Source organism: Gigantopelta aegis, chromosome 4, assembly GCF_016097555.1.
Source record: "Gigantopelta aegis isolate Gae_Host chromosome 4, Gae_host_genome, whole genome shotgun sequence".
Classification (NCBI taxonomy): domain Eukaryota; kingdom Metazoa; phylum Mollusca; class Gastropoda; order Neomphalida; family Peltospiridae; genus Gigantopelta; species Gigantopelta aegis.
The window spans coordinates 90,157,030-90,174,022 of NC_054702.1; the positions used below are offsets into that span (position 1 = coordinate 90,157,030).

The 16,993-nt window shown below is 36.1% G+C and overlaps 1 protein-coding gene across 1 annotated transcript in view; it reads left to right on the forward strand.

The window, feature by feature from the left end:
* The first annotated feature begins 2,551 nt into the window (after positions 1-2,551).
* Positions 2,552-16,993, forward strand: part of LOC121371383 (glycogen phosphorylase, muscle form-like) — a 33,166-nt gene continuing 18,724 nt past the window's right edge. The window contains exons 1-4 of the mRNA XM_041497229.1: positions 2,552-2,900; positions 10,180-10,281; positions 11,233-11,415; positions 14,743-14,874. Coding sequence (XP_041353163.1) covers positions 2,652-2,900; positions 10,180-10,281; positions 11,233-11,415; positions 14,743-14,874 — 666 coding nt within the window. The 5' untranslated portion in view covers positions 2,552-2,651. The remainder of the gene's footprint in view (positions 2,901-10,179; positions 10,282-11,232; positions 11,416-14,742; positions 14,875-16,993) is intronic.

Below are 16,993 nucleotides of genomic sequence, written 5' to 3' on the forward strand. Positions count from 1 at the left end.
CATGTTTGACAACCTTCAACTTTGACAGCATGTCATGTGACTTTCTTGTATACAGTGACGTTTATTTGTGGTTTTTTGTAAATATGGAACAATAAATAAAAAATTTGGTGTAGTTTACATCATCAATCTAATACACTCTGAAACTTATTTGGTTATAAAAATTTAACAGGACTGCACGATTCATAAAATGATAATTAATGTAGACCAACAATCTGAATTTTTTGAGTGAATGCTCACTTTCTCATTTCATTTCAACTTATTTTCGTGCTTATATCCAATTAAGGTTCAAGCACGCTGTCCTGGGCACACAGTTCAGCTATTTGTCTGACCAGTTGTTAGTGGGAGAGAATAGGGTGTAGTGGTCTTACAAACCCCCACTGACTAACCTCCGGTTCCTACGAACCTGATATAGATCTTTATAATCAAGTGCTAGTTGTAACACTTATCTTGTGTCTAGTGCTTCTAGCAAGTGGTGTCAAGTGTGTGTTGTGAGTTGGTTAATAATTGTTTTGTTTAACGACCTTGAGCACATTGAGAAATTAAGCATCGGTTATAATATTGAATGTCAAACATTCAGAGGAAACTTGTTTCCATGCCAGTGTTCGACAAATGTTTGAGAAATGTACTAGTCCAAGCCCTCACGGAAGCGTTGATAATGTTCACTAGCCCAGTCCAAAATTCCATCAGCCGGAACCGAGGGCTAGTGTATTTGATATTTCACACCCATATTGCTATATGGATATTTGCAACTTTCATTGAAAATGTTCGGCCCATAGGTCAAATATTGTTAAAATAACAACAGATTCAAAATTGTAAGTAAAACTAATGCGACGCTCATTGCATACATTGGGGGAGGGGTGGGGGGGGCGGACAGGAGAACCCTCCATGTACCCTCCTCAGCATTCACCAGGAACACTATTTTCTTATTGTGATACTTTATTCTTTGGGTACATGTTTTAAACTTTCACCAGGTGCATAATAAATAAGAAAATAGTGGTCCCGGTGAATGTTGAGGGGTGTGCATGATGGTTCCTCCTTGCCCCAGAACTAGCACTTAATGCCCTCCTGTCTGGCGTCGGTTGTTTTACTTAAAATTTTGAATCTCTTGCTATTTTAACAATATTTGACTGATGGGCCTATGAATTTCTCTAAAGCAAATATCTATATGTAGTAATGAATGTAAAATATAAAAATTACAGTCCCCATACTTAAAAAAGAAATACAATTCCATATTATATATATTCATTGGGGTATTGTTTTGGGGGGCCACCCGATATATAATTACAGAAGCAAACAATGTCCATTTAATAAACTTGCAGGACTTCGCTTAATTGGAGGCCGTTCACAAATTTACTAAAGTCAAGTAAAATGCATGTGTGTGTGTGTTATAGGCAAGTCGTTTTAATGGTTATTCCGATCGTTATGATCTCTTTTGATTTGTACTGCCGACAACCTTGTTTGTACTTATGTGTAAACTTGCGTTCTAGGGTCCAATCGACCGAGGGTTGGCGGTCATATTTGTGGGAGAAACCCAATGTAAAGCCACCACCACCCATCTAAACTTCCTCGTGATACGCACGGGTTACATCACTAAAGGATAGTGGGTTCATAATTAGTTGTTGAAGAAAGATCGGTGTAGTGGCCTTACACCCTCTGTTGGGCTGTTAAAACTTTGTGTGAGAGCCGTTATTGGGGTGCGAACTCTGCACCGACCAGCCTTTAGACCAATGACTCAACCACTACATCATTGAAGTAAGTAAGGCACATTGCACGTGAAATAATAGAGAATGAAATGGCAATCACAGCAGGTAGCAGGCAGAGTATACGACATATTTTTGCTAACACTGCAAAACTGTTTAAAATAACATATAAGCTAGTTTCATTGAATTGAATTTCACATTGTATTAATGTTCGAAAAATGTTTAAGTATTTGATATCATATCTATTAAAGTTATTCTCATACTGTTTCATTAAGTTACCAGATGAATAGAGAAGTATAAAATTAAAATGTTAGTGTTACCTAACTTATTTTAACTAGCATATTTTCAACTTTGAATTTAAAATTGTTCCACTAATTATATTGTTCTACATTTTTTATATGTTATTTTGTATACAGTTGAATTTAAAACTTTTGCAATTTGTGATGGGTCTTTAACTACTAGTATATTCCCTGGGTTAAGACAGCCCAGATAGTTGAGGTGTGTGTCCTGGACAGCGTGCTTGATTCTTAATTGGATATAAGCACGAAAATAAGTTGAAATGAAATGAAATAATACAAATAATATTTATTTTATTTGTAGTAGTAGTAGTAGTAGTAGTAGTAGTAGTAGTAGTAGTAGTAGTAGTAGTAGTAGTAGTAGTAGTAGTAGTAGTAGTAGTAGTAGTAGTAGTAGTAGTAGTAGCAGCAGCAGCAGCAGAAGCAGTAGTAGTAGTAGTAGTAGTAGTAGTAGTAGTAGTAGTAGTTATATCATTTTGCAGCACTTTGTCCTATCTACTAAGTCCCGAGAATATCGCCCCCTTTAGTGGAAAATAAAGACTAAAGAGACATAACTATCCAACTCGTCCTTCACAGCAAGGTCAAGAATTCGTTAAAAGCAGCCGAAGAATTGGAGAATGCTCGCTTGACTGCATCGCAACTATATACTTATAGAATGGCTGCTAAAGTACCACAGTCAGATCATGACAAGCGAAAACAGATTAGTATTCGGGGTATTGCACCTGTTGAAAATGTAGCAAATGTGAAACAAACTTTCAACCGGCATCTGCATTATACGCTTGTCAAAGATAGAAATGTTGCTACTCCTCGAGATTACTTTTTTGCACTAGCTTACACAGTGAAAGATCATTTGGTTAGCCGATGGATCAGAACACAGCAGTATTACTATGAAAAGGATCCAAAGGTAATTCCTTTTTTTTAAATATATAACAATAATAAAGAGTATGCCATTGCGTTAAATCAAGGAACTAAAATACTGAGCTTGCACTCTGCGTTATATGACGTCATGTTGGCCTTGAGAGTTCAGTCTTGAATGGGTTTTCTATTCAAGGCCATTATTCTAGCTAGGCCTGTCTTAGATCAAAATATTCGCACAGTATTGTTGGCTAATAGCCAATATTTTCCAATTGTGTTATAGACAGAATAAACCAGAATAATTTGGTTTCATTTGAATGTTTAAAAATGCCAAAGTTTGAAATGCATGTTATCAATTATGCTGACATGGTATTATGTATATATATATCAAGGTAATAATAATAAAAATAAATAAAAATAAAAATATTTTTTAAGGTGTGTGGTATTTCATTGACATGTCACAAGCATTAATTAAGTGAATATATATTTTTCTTTAATTTTCGTATGATGAAGTGGGGTCCATGCAGACCCGAAGGTAATACAAATGTCTTCAAAATTGTTTCTGGAAAGAAAAACTTTTAAGAATTAGTATTCCTATAATATCTATTTCCTGATACAGGGATTTATCCAGGCAGTCTATAGTACCAAATATGAGCCGGGTATTGAATTAGCATTATCAACTGACATTAAGCAGGTTACAAACAACAAACAAAAAACAGCAAAAGTGATAAAAAAAAATATCAAACAAGAACTGAGGGAACAAACAAACAACCCTACCATGGCAAATGGCTTCTCAATTCATGAACTGACAGATTCAATCAGTTGACTAAAGAATAAAAAATCTCCAGTTAAGGATGGAATATCAAATGAAATGATCAGGCATCTTGGCAGATATGCCAAACAGATCATCTTTAAACCAATCCTGGAAAGTAGGCAATTTTTCGCACTTCTGGAAAGAAGCCATGTAGTAATCCTAATCTTAAAGAAAGAAAAGAACAGATACTCTCAAACCAGCTACAGACCAATCAGGCTCCTTAGTTGCCTCAGAAAGACCATGTAATGGATGGTAAATAAATAACTTCAGTTCCAGCTTGAAACAAATGGCTTTATCTACCAGACATAATCACGTTTTAGAAAAGAATTGTAGCAATAGCCCACTTAAACCAAGGAGATTGAGAATGGTTTTCAGCAAAAGAAGAAGACTGTAGGTCTTTGTTTACCATTCCAGGCCTTTAACAAGGTATGGAAGGAGGGCCTATTTTTAAAGCTTCTCCAAAAAAGATTTGTGAAAGAATGTATGGATGGATTCAAAGCTACATATCAGAAGACAGCCAGAGTAAAACTTGAAAGACACATAAGCAAATTTTTGACGCTCAGAGAGTGATTCCCACAGGGAGGGGTCATCTCAACAATTCTCTAAGAGAGTCTTCATTATCTTAATAGATAACATTGTAGACCACTTCTCAATATACATGTACATCTCAATGTCCATCCATGCAGATGCAATATGGACATCTGCTGAACATATCAACATAGCAAACATCAGGATACAAGATGCCATGAATACCATTTGAGACTGGGCAGAGAGTGGATGGTCACCATCAGCGAAAACAAAACATGCCACCTGTTTTTCCCGGCCACCAAAAAAATAACAATATAACGTCTGTCTCCATTTGTAAATATCCCCCAACAGTGTGACACTAGATGGAAGGCTTTCACAAGTTAAACCTCTGGAAAACAATGCAACAAAAAAGGCCATAATGAAGTCTAAGCCAGCTGGCACAAAGTGGGGGAAAATTGCAAGATCCTCACTCAAGTCTACACAGGTGCAATTCGACAATATCTAGAGTATGCTTTAACATCATACTTCATAGCAACAAAAACCAACACAGCAAGATTGGTAAAAATAAAAAATGCCATCCTCAGCAGAGGTTGAAATTTAAATTTTTTACCACTATCCCAAAGGAATAGTGAAATAGTGAATTTCAAAAAACACTATTCCGTCAAAAAAAAAGTACTATCCCTTCAATTATTAATGTACCACTAGTTTTCCTGACTCTGCTATGTCGCCCTGTACAACATTGCGCAACGAACAATTGTTTATATACCAGTCTATGCATTACTGCATACTAGCTGGAATTACAAACAAACTCACTCCAAACATTAGTCTCGATCAAAAAGACGTTTATTTTGTACCGGTAAGTGCATGAGAAAGTTCTTAGTAGCGTATGGATTTGTTCTGTAAAAAAATGTAGCTGAAGAAAAAGCGTAAGCGAAATAGTCGCAGCCGATTTTCGATATTCCATGCTTTATTTTCACTTTTATGACGGATTATTGGAAGAATTGGTTTACTATTCCGTTTCGAAATTTACTATTTGTGGAATAACGTAAAATTCGATCCCTGCTCAGACTGATAAAAGGTGGATGAAAGACAACTCCAATCTGTGCAATGGAAAAAATTATGAGATTACACTCACTTGAAGAAAGGCAGGAAGAAAATACAACAAAGTGAAAAGCTCAAGAGAATGAAATCACACCCACTGCATATAAGCCAAAGAATAGACTTACGAGGCGGAGCATATAGGTGTCACATCTCCAGAATACTTCAGAGACAATATGCAGACTCCTTGTCACCACCAGATCAACATGAAGAAGCACTCAAGGACCAACGAAGACATGAAACTGAAGTTTACCACCATCATGGACCTTCTCGCTCCAGCCAGTGCACCACGACTGTTACATCAAAGGCCGTGGTATGTGCTATTCTGTCTATGGGATGGTGCATATAAAAGATCCCTTGCTGCCAATCGAAAAGAGTAGCGACAGCGGGTTTCCTCCTTCAATATATGTGTGGTCCTTAAACATATATCTGACGCCATATAACCATGAATACAAAATGTGTTAGTGCGTCGTTAAAACATTTCCTTCCTTCGTTACCATCGTGGACCTGCTTGTAGCTGGTAACAAGGAGGAGCTCACAGAGGCCTAACTTAAAACACTTATTCTTGAGGTATTGGACAGGGACACCGGCCTCAGTGGCGGTGTGGTTAGGCCATCAGTCTACAGGCTGGTAGGTACTGGGTTCGGATCCCAGTCGAGGCATGGGATTTTTAATCCATATACCGACTCCAAACCCTGAGTGAGTGCTCCGCAAGGCTCAATGGGTAGGTATAAACCACTTGCACCAACCAGTGATCCATGACTGGTTCAGCAAATGTCATGGTTTGTGCTATCCTGCCTGTGGGAAGCGCAAATAAAAAATCCTTTGCTGACTGTCAATCTGTTTGATGTCCAATAGCCGATGATAAGATAAAAAAGTCAATGTGCTTATATAAAACAAACTTTACTTTACTTTGGACAGGGACTACCACACAAAATTCTGTACCCTGAAAATGCTGTCAAAAATGGAGGTGAGGGTGTCTGTATCAAGATAAGTCGATGGCTGTTTGTCATCTAAATACATCACAACTGGATATCTCTCTACCAACCTGAGAGCTGATGCATGTATGACCAAAATACTAAATCTCTCACCCAACACCTTTCCTGACGGACTGCAGATCTCTGCTTCAGAGCCTTCCGGCCTATGAAGGTGAACATATTCTGTTGGCTATTAGGAGTAAATTGCAAGACCCTAGCACAAGAACAAACTTGATCTTTCAATGTTTCCCATCCCACTGTGGCATGCCAAGTAATGAAGAAGCTCTTAAAAGTGGGAAGCAGACTCCAGAAGATATCCAATCACACATTATACTCAGTGGTAAAAAACACCATAAAGAATAATTTTAACACCATCTGGTAAGCAAGAATAGAAGTGGAAAATGAGAAACCCTTTAAATTGAGAACTGGGCATTGTCGTCTAGTCTCAGTCCCATCTCTATAGACTCGAACATGCCCACTCTGATGAATGCTGGGACACATTCAGTCCTGTCCATCATACAATACACTGAGACGAGAAACCTGGTGGTATCCTGTGGACCTCAAAGAGAACCTTTGTGGACTGCCAGTGTCCCATCGATGAACAGCAGACTTCCTGGTGAGGACATGACTGGAAGTCTGAGCATGGTTATGGGATCGCATCAGAAGAAGGAGGAAGGAAATGTTTTAGTTAATGATGCACTCAACACATTCAGAAGCAGAAGAAAAACAAATGTCTTAAAAATTGTTAATTCGGGAAAGAAAAAAATGAGTATTCCTAAAAAAAAATCTATTTCCTAATACAGACAGTGTTTCTGCCAGAGTATGGTGCTATTGGTGCAACCGCAGTCAACAGTGAGTGGGGGGTACCTCCCTCAGAAAGAAAATTGTTTAAGTTTAGGGTTAGGGTTAAGAAAATCATACAGTCATGATAAGTTTAATTAATGTTGTCAAAAGGCTAACTTAAAATAAAAAGTGCAAACATTTTTTGGTATGGCGCCATACCCATTTTACCCTCTGGCAGAAACCCTGACTTTCAAGGATTTAATTTATTCAATGGTACCAAACATAGGCCCTTTCCCAATAGCAGAAAGACTTCTTCTGCAGGTGACAAGTCACATGATTAAATTGGCTGCTGCGATCAGTCAATGGCCCAACCTTACTCAGGATTGGTGGGCAAGGTTTCTGCCAGAGCATACAAAAGGTAAAATTACGTGCCCTAAATCTTGGGAATTAAAGGGACACACCCTAGTTGCGGCTAATTGTTAACCATTACGGCGTTGTTTTTCGCTATTAAACCCATTTTTTCACAAATAAAATTGCACTTTACTTACCGTTTATTATTTACAATATACATTTCCATTCACCTAAAGTGTTTTTTGGTAATCCTGGTGTTTGTAATACCACAAAATGCATTTTTCGTATTTCTGAAAAACGGACGCACGTTTGAGAAAAAAAACGTTGAGCAGACAAGGTCTAATCTATTTTTAGACAGGATATTTCCATTTCAATGTCACAGACGTTGGTATACCACGTGACCGTTATCATTTTGGTTCGGTTTGTTTTCTCGTGCACGGTTCGCGCAATCAACATCCGATTTGTTGTTGTTCATTTGTGAGATTTTTCTTCACAGTTCATGAACATTTTCAGTAACAATAAAGTTCAGACAAGTAAGTATCTCAATACAAAACGTTACAAACCCTTAAAACCAATAATTTTGCTAAGTCTTACGATATCTGGAGAGGGGATACAACCAGGACAGAACAGTTGGAACATGTCCAGGAGAGGTGAAAAGAACGCACCCTAAGTCTGTAAAATTTGTCGTGACGTAGGCATTGTTGTGCTTCGAGCGACATCTACCGGTGACATCAGAATACAAACTTTCAAAATTATTTCAAGCAATTGGGACATGGGGATTCCCATGGTATTTATCGATATAAAACCTGCTTTTTCACTCCATTTGATAAAAACATGATCTAAGTGTGTTACAGGTTTGTAGATTAACCAAATTATAATTTATTTTCGCTGGATGGAACTAGGGTGTGCGGCTTTAAAGGATATATTTTTATAATTTTTGAAATATTATATTAAGAGAGAACTGCTGTTTAAAATTGTCAAAGTACATGAAATGTAGTATCAAATTTCAAAACATTTCATACCTTCAACCACCTAGTAGGGGCACTTATGATCTGTTTTGTTTTTATTACGTACCCTCAAATTATTTTCTGGAAGAAAGCATGGTAGATATTCAGTGCTGCTAATGAAGTGTTAAAAATTACAGTAGCATGCAATAATAATAATAAAATAATAACTGTATTATCATTTTCAAATATTTTTGCTAAGTAGCAGCATATCAGACGAGTGCTCAGAATTTTGTTGTGTTAAATTTTGGTTGCTCATGACAGTGTACATAAATCGTCTGATTTAACATCAAAATTGACAATGACCAATGGAAAATAAGCTTATAATACATGTATATGCTAGTTGTATTATAATATAAATTTGATGTTGTGAATGAATAACAAAGTATCAGCATATTTATGAAGGGATGACAATGGGAATTGTAAACTACATAAATTTATGTGTTGTAACTTAGATAATTTATGGTGATCTGTAGATGAGGCACTACGCTCATTACGGTGCCTAAGTGACATGAACATTTGTAGATTCATCTATACACAAAGTATCCTTAATAGATCTACTACTGTGAGAAATGGACCTCAACATGTTTCAATTAAAATTTTAAATTTTTAAAGAAATGTTTAACATGCACTGAGATAAACATGTACATAGATGCAATTTGAAACTATAAACCAAGTTTCATTAATTTAGGATTTACATTTTGTGAAAATGGAGCTAAACACAGCAAAAAAATATTGGAGCTTAATGACAGTTGACCGTTTGCCTTAGTCTTGCAAGGCAAAAACAAATAAATATATTTTTATATTGTTAAATAAATGGGAAAAGGTATAACATAGTAAAAATATTGGTTAATTATAAATGTAAAGTATTATATATACAAAACAAAATTACAGAACACCACATTCAATAAAACTGGATTCAGACATTATATCGAAGATAAGCTATTAGAAAAATTTGAAAAATATATGTATTACAAGAATTGTTTATATAAAGAATTCAACGAAACTGGGAACGTTGGTTAAGATTTTTGGAAAATATTTAAACGACCAGCCTTTTTTATATAAACAAGACTTATGTTTGTTTGTTTTACAATGTTGCTGGTTTGGAGGAAATAGTTATTTCAGCTTTCTTCCTTCCCTTTTTCTCCTTGCTCCATGGCATATTCTGTGTATAATTGCTATGTAAGGTAATGATTTGTGGTCCCAACCCTGACATTATTGTGTTTCTGGGGCAATAAACATTTGGAAAAAAATGTATATATGATAATAATAAATTTTTTATATATTGTTAAATAAATGGGAAAAGGTATATCATGGTAAAAGTATATTTTTAAATGTACATGTACATTTTTTTTTTAAAAAGGACGAAAAAATGGTAAAAGAAATGTATAGAATTATTCCAGAACTTGTTTAACAGGTGTCAATGAATGACACTCCCCATCAGCTGTCTTCACATTTAACATGGTCAACTGATCTGTGAGCATGTTTAAAACAAACATTATAAGTTGAATAAAACATAGAATAGGAATGCACAACATTGAGATTAGAGATTCAGAATGTAACATCACAGGTTGGTCACAGTCATTATCGGTGAAAAATTGCATTCCTACAGGAATGGAAAAATAATTTTGATCAATCTTTAATTAAAGTCTTGAAAATACCTCCTATACATAAACCATTTCATTTTGTGGATAATTCAAGTGTGTGTAATCAGCATGTGCATATATATGTTTTTAAACAATTTCTGTGACATCTTTGTCTTCTGTTTTACAGCGTATATACTACCTGTCCATGGAGTTTTATATGGGACGAACATTGTCCAACACCATGATAAACCTAGGTATTCAAAGCTCCTGTGATGAGGCTATGTATCAGGTAAGAAGCTGGACAGTTACTAGTGGAGTTGATACACATTCTGAAATGTTTTTAAAATATTTATTTAATTGTTTTAAATTCCAAATAAAAATTAAATAAATCTTAGTGTACATTATCTGAATATACAGTGGTCTTCTAGGATATGACATATCGACCACATCATTTGTGAAAGGTGGAAATATAAGGTATCATAGCACATTCTTGGGAAACATTTTAAGTTTAGAGCCTAGACTCAAATCTTAAATGACACCTCATTCATGCAATTTCTTTGGCAATACCATAACATTAAAGTCTCAGACTGTATTAGAATCTAGAGTTTAAAATGACAGGATATAAGTTATGTTTTAGATTCCAAAGAATGTGTTATTTATGACATCATGTCATATCAGTTGGTCCGAACATATAAAATGTGGTTTAGGTCAATTTTATATCCAATTTTTAGTTTATTTGGCAATTTGCTTATTTTTATGTTAAAGAAGTTTTAACCATTTTTAAAAATAATTTTATAGGTTATTTACAAACTAGTAACAATTGTATGCAATACAATATGATATTACAGAAAAGGTGATTAGTAAATAGATTTAATAACTGATATTACGATAAAGATGTTTAGTAAATACATGTAGATAGCAAAATTGATTTGATATCTAAAGTCGTAACCAATGCTTTCTACAGCCACATAAAAGCATTTACAAATGTTAGTTATAACTAGTCTTTGGATTACATAATACATATGTAATTGGATTAGTTTAAAGATCAGTGGATTATAATAACTATTTTTACAAAATATATTAGCCATATATTGATGCTTGATCATTTTAAAGTCTTTTCCAAGATCATCAATAAAACCATGAGACTGTAGGCTGTATTTGTAATAACGATATATATCTAAATTATTCCTGATGGTCACTGGGTTTCACTGTTTAATAAAGCAGGTTAAATGTGTTTTAGTTGGGTCTTGACATTGAAGAACTGGAAGAGATTGAGGAGGATGCTGGTCTTGGAAATGGTGGTCTTGGTCGACTAGCAGCTTGCTTTCTTGATTCCATGGCAACACTGGGTTTGGCTGCATATGGTTATGGATTGCGTTATGACTATGGCATTTTCACGCAGAAGATTTCCAATGGCTGGCAGGTAAATAAATAGATGTAATTTAATATTTTTGTGATTGAAAATGGAAAAATCACTGATCAGTCAAGAAGTAATTTTTATAGTTTGAATATTGTTTCATTGATACATGTGTATTGATAAATTTAATATTGCACTATTTTATATTTATTTGTAATAATAACTACAAATGAATTGATCCCATACATAATCTTTGCATAAATAACTCAGGAATATCGAAATTGTAAATATTGTGTAATATTGTGAACAGATGTGTTCAGTATGACTAGATTCCTGTCTTATTATATCATGTAACATATCTTATGAAATTGGCAAAGTTAAATAATTTTGGTGGGAAGCTACCATTATGCAACTTTGAGATAGCAATGTTACGGCAGCTGCTGCAGCCTTGCATTTCCATCTAATACCAGTGTTTCTAATATAATACAGCTAGCTTGTTGCCATTTTTAAAATACATTATTACACTAAAAAGTTGAAAAGATATCACTATTTTATCAGTGAATGGCAACTTGATACATTTTACATGACCTAGGATATTACCGTAATGAATGATGATCTATTCAAAATGGTTAAATGTAATATAAGCTTATTTACCACGTGAGGATTAAGTTAGTTATTGGTAGGCATTACATAGTACTTTTTGATGATACAGTTGCCACAATTACATATTTGTGTGTTGATGACATTAACTATCTAAACCAGCATCTGATATCATATACATATATAAAAAGAGAGAGAGGATAATAAACAAGTTTACCAGTTTATTATTGTATTTATTACCCCAGCTATTTGGGTGTTTTAAAAGCCTTTATTTTCTATATATACTACTCAAAAGAATTTAAGGGTCAGACGATATTTTCGACATTATTTTCTGAATGTCAGTTATATTATCTAGACCATAATGTCACGCATGGTATTGTTCCATTTTGACGAAAGTGGGTCTAAGCAACCCATAAATGAATTAAAATCCACTGTCATTGACACTGTCGACTAGTTCTAATGGCGAAAACATGCTTACATTTGCACGTAAATTAGGGCGAAAGCGAAAGGTCTGCTAAGTGCCCATAACTAGCTTTTTTCACAAATCGCTTCATTTGCACGCTTTGCACGTGTATTCCATGTTCCCAATGCTGAATTTCCGTATAATTGGAGCTTGTGTTCGTGTACGGTGCACACTCCAAATTCGACAATGGTACGACTTCAACTGACTATCGAAGATCGAGGAAGGGCTATTGCTTGGCTTCAGGATGGCAATACGCAAAGAAATGTTGCTCTGAGACTTGGGGTCAGTCAGAGTGTCGTTGGCCGACTGTGGCAACGGTACCAAGCAACGAATTCTGTTCGAAATCGTCCACGTTCGGGAAGACCCCGAAGCACTACAAATAGAGAGGACCGCTACATCACCAATATGGCTCTACGTCAACGCACAACCACTGCACGCCGATTACGTGACAATCTGCGGACTGCGACTGGAACTCGAGTGTCTGATCAAACCATACGCAATCGTCTGAGAGCCAATAATCTACGCTGCCGTCGCCAGGCTGTTCGACCACCACTCCTACCACGTCACAGAACGGCCAGACGTCACTGGTGCACGCTTCATCTGCGGTGGCAACGTATTCAGTGGGGTCGAGTGATGTTCACTGATGAGTCCAGGTTTAGTCGCCAGTTCAACAACGGTCGGGTTCGTGTCTACAGACGTCCTGGGGAGCGCTTCGCTGACGTTAACGTTAGACAACGTCACCGGTTCGGTGGTGGCAGCGTCATGGTGTGGGGTGGCATCTCTATCCACCACAGGACCCCCCTCTATGTGGTGGATGGCAATCTGAATGGAATCCGCTATCTGAATGAGATTATCCGGCCGTTGGTTCTCCCAGGCCTTCAGCAGATTGGCGGCGGGGCAGTTCTGCAGGATGACAATGCCAGACCCCACCGCGCCAGGGTGGTAACGGACTTTCTCAGACAACAAGGTATTTGCCAGGATGGATTGGCCAGCATATTCGCCTGACTTGGCCCCAATAGAGCACGCCTGGGACGAATTAGGCAGGAGAGTTCGGGATAACCATGCCCCTCCGGCCAACCTTCCTGATCTGGGTCAACTTCTTATGGCAGAGTGGCAGGCCATTCCCCAAGAGTTCTTCAGACGTCTGATCAACAGCATGAGGCAACGATGTGTCGAGTGTATTCGCGCCAGGGGTGGATTCACACACTATTAAACGAATGTTCTAATGTGTAAAATCCATGTTTGACAACCTTCAACTTTGACAGCATGTCATGTGACTTTCTTGTATACAGTGACGTTTATTTGTGGTTTTTTGTAAATATGGAACAATAAATAAAAAAATTGGTGTAGTTTACATCATCAATCTAATACACTCTGAAACTTATTTGGTTATAAATTTTTGACCCTTAAATTCTTTTTAGTAGTATATATATCGGCTACATGTTCATGTATATAGAAACAATGAAGACTACTTTACACTGTTCTGGGTTTTGATTTAATTTTGTCTATTAATCACGGTTCACAGATAATTTTCAAAATCCAAATTTCTATATATTCTGTAATAAAAAATTTGCTACACGTTTATTACAAGTTTAATACTGAAACCAGAAAGACACAAATGCTTTAAACTATGTGACGTCATTTTGTGTGTTTGCCAAATCGTGATGACATCATATTTAGCACCGACAAGGTAATTGATTTATAAGCATCAGATTGTCCAGTGATAGTGTATGTTAAACCAATGCAGAATATTTCCCACTTGTAAAATATGAAAAATATTTTCCCTGTTATGAGTGACCACTGGGGTAATAAATATATATTATTGCATGAACATGAGTACCATACAGAATTTATGAATTGAGTTTGGGAATTTTTTATATCACATGAGAGAGCATGGAGTATAAAACAGTTTCTAAACAAGTTTCATAAATTCTGTATGGTATGACCATCATAAGCTTGCAGCTGCTATAGCAACTATAGTTAAGTCATAAGTGTGCAAAACAGTTTTCCATGTATTATTATAGTCCATGCCAGAAACAGAGTTGGGAAAATATGATATTTATGTAACTGTTTATTGTAGACCATATGGGTAATAAATAAATATAGATAGATATATATATATCAATTAATCAATTACAATCAATAAATCAATTACATTTTTGAGATAGTTTGTAAATATCACAGCATATATTTATTGTATTATTAGTAACAATTATATCACTGTAATGGACAAATGAAACAGATTGTCAACAGATGGAGCTTACAGTGGAAGACTTAGTGATTAAATCATGATTTAAGACTTTTATTGAAAAACATATGCAACTTTGCAGATGGAGGAACCAGACGATTGGCTGCGTTATGGTAATCCGTGGGAAAAAGCACGCCCAGAATATATGATACCAATTAACTTTTTTGGACGAGTGGAGCAAACTGACAAAGGAATGTCTTGGGTTGACACACAGGTAGTATTCACATTATTAACTAGTCCCAACCGGTCTAACTGGAGGGGACTATAAATTTCGTCTGTCTGTTCCACATGTAAATTTGCAGACTTCTTTATAGTCCTTTACCGGTCCAGCTAGAGGGGACTATAGGTTTCATCTTCTTTTGTCTGTCTGTCAGTCTGTCTCATATATAGTTTTCCAGACTTTTTTTGCGACAATGCCTCGAGATATTGAGCTGAAATTTTGTGTTATAGGTCAAGTTGACTTTCATGGGGATATCCCATTTTTGACGAGTTGACCGTAGGAGATACAAACATTTCTTTTCCAAACTTTTGTTTTTCTCAATGCCTTGAGCTGGAATTTTGTTTATAGCTTTATCATTTTGAGTTACAGATCAACTTTAACTTTCATTAGGATTTATCTATTTTTTTACAGTTATGGCCCTTGAATTTAAGAGATAGGAAAATTTGTTGTGCCCTGTAGGGGACAAGTATTGCTTTAGCAGAACTCTCAGAAGTTTATTAATTAGATTTTGTTTTGTAATCTGTAGCATTTTGTACATCAAGTAATATACAAAAGCACTACTGCTTGTTCAGCTAACTCACTTTGATCTTTGTCGTTTGTTTAACACCAACACTAGCCATTGTAACAGTGATTTTCAAAATCTACTAGCCATGGGTACAAGCTCTACTTTTGTATTAACCATAAATTTGTACCAAAAATACTAGAAAGTAAAAACCCCAACCCAAACAACTGAAGAGTTCAAATGCAAAAACCAGTAAAAAGTTTTGTTTTGTTTTATTTAATGACGCCACTAGAGCACATTGATTTTTTTTTATCTTATCATCGGCTATTGGACGTCAAACATATGATCATTCTGACACTGTTTTTTTAGAGGAAATCCGCTGTCGCCACATAGGCTACTCTTTTACGACAGGCAGCAAGGGATCTTTTATTTGCGCTTTCCACAGGCAGGATAGCACAAACCATGGCCTTTGTTGAACCAGTTATGGATCACTGGTCGGTGCAAGTGGTTTACACCTACCCATTGAGCCTTGCGGAGCACTCACTTAGGGTTTGGAGTCGGTATTTGGATTAAAAATCCCATGCCTCGACTGGGATCCGAACCCAGTACCTACCAGCCTGTAGACCGATGGCCTAACCATGATGCCACCGAGGCCGATCAAAAACCAATAAATACATTTTAATAATTTTCGGTAAAAGAGGTTTTTTTTGGTTTTGCTTTCTATGTACAGTCAAGCCGTGTCATTACCGCTGTCCAAAATACTGCTTATCACCTAAAAATTGTTGAAGTACAAATTGTCTTTATTTAAATTTACATACATTTACCCTGTTTTACCACCACCCCGCCAACAATTTGAGTGACACTTTCCTGTATGAAAGCATAGTAAAATAACGTGCTATACCGCCATTGGACAGTCTCATGTACCATCTACTAGTTTGTGACATATAGCTCTCCACATGTATGTACATGTGCACGAAAACACGCAGGTCATGTTCAGTCAACTGCTTTTCGCTAACGCTTGCTAAACTGGTTTTTAATGCTACACAGTAAACTGAAGTATCACTTAGGGAACCAGTTAAAATAATTTGCAAACTAGCTTTAGCGAAACGTTAGCTAGCTGAATTTGTAGTCTGTCAATCACTCATTGATGTACATGCCAGATTTGTCTCAGGTGATGGTCATTCGATAATTCTATAATTCAAAATCGAGATTGCTACCTTTTTATTATTATTATTCTTATTTCAATCCTTTAAAATACTAGTACTATGTAATGTTAAGCCCCTAGCCCATTCTCCAAAATAACTTCATTAGCTTTTACAAATAAAAATAAGAAATCGTTATGAAAATGTTACATAATTCTAAACAAATACCCCTTCCTCAAGTTTTATAACATACCCTATTTGAGCCTCTCTTTGGGCATTTGTTCAACAGTACTTGCAGGCATATCAGTCAGAATAAAGAGGGATTTAATATAGCTTTTTAAAGTTTTATTCTGTAACACAACTTGGGTACTTTGTGGCTGGTACTGAGATTTGGTGTACTTACCTTAGTGGAAATAATAATCACGCCAAACACATTATAATGCCAATATCAGTTGGGTCCCAATGTGGG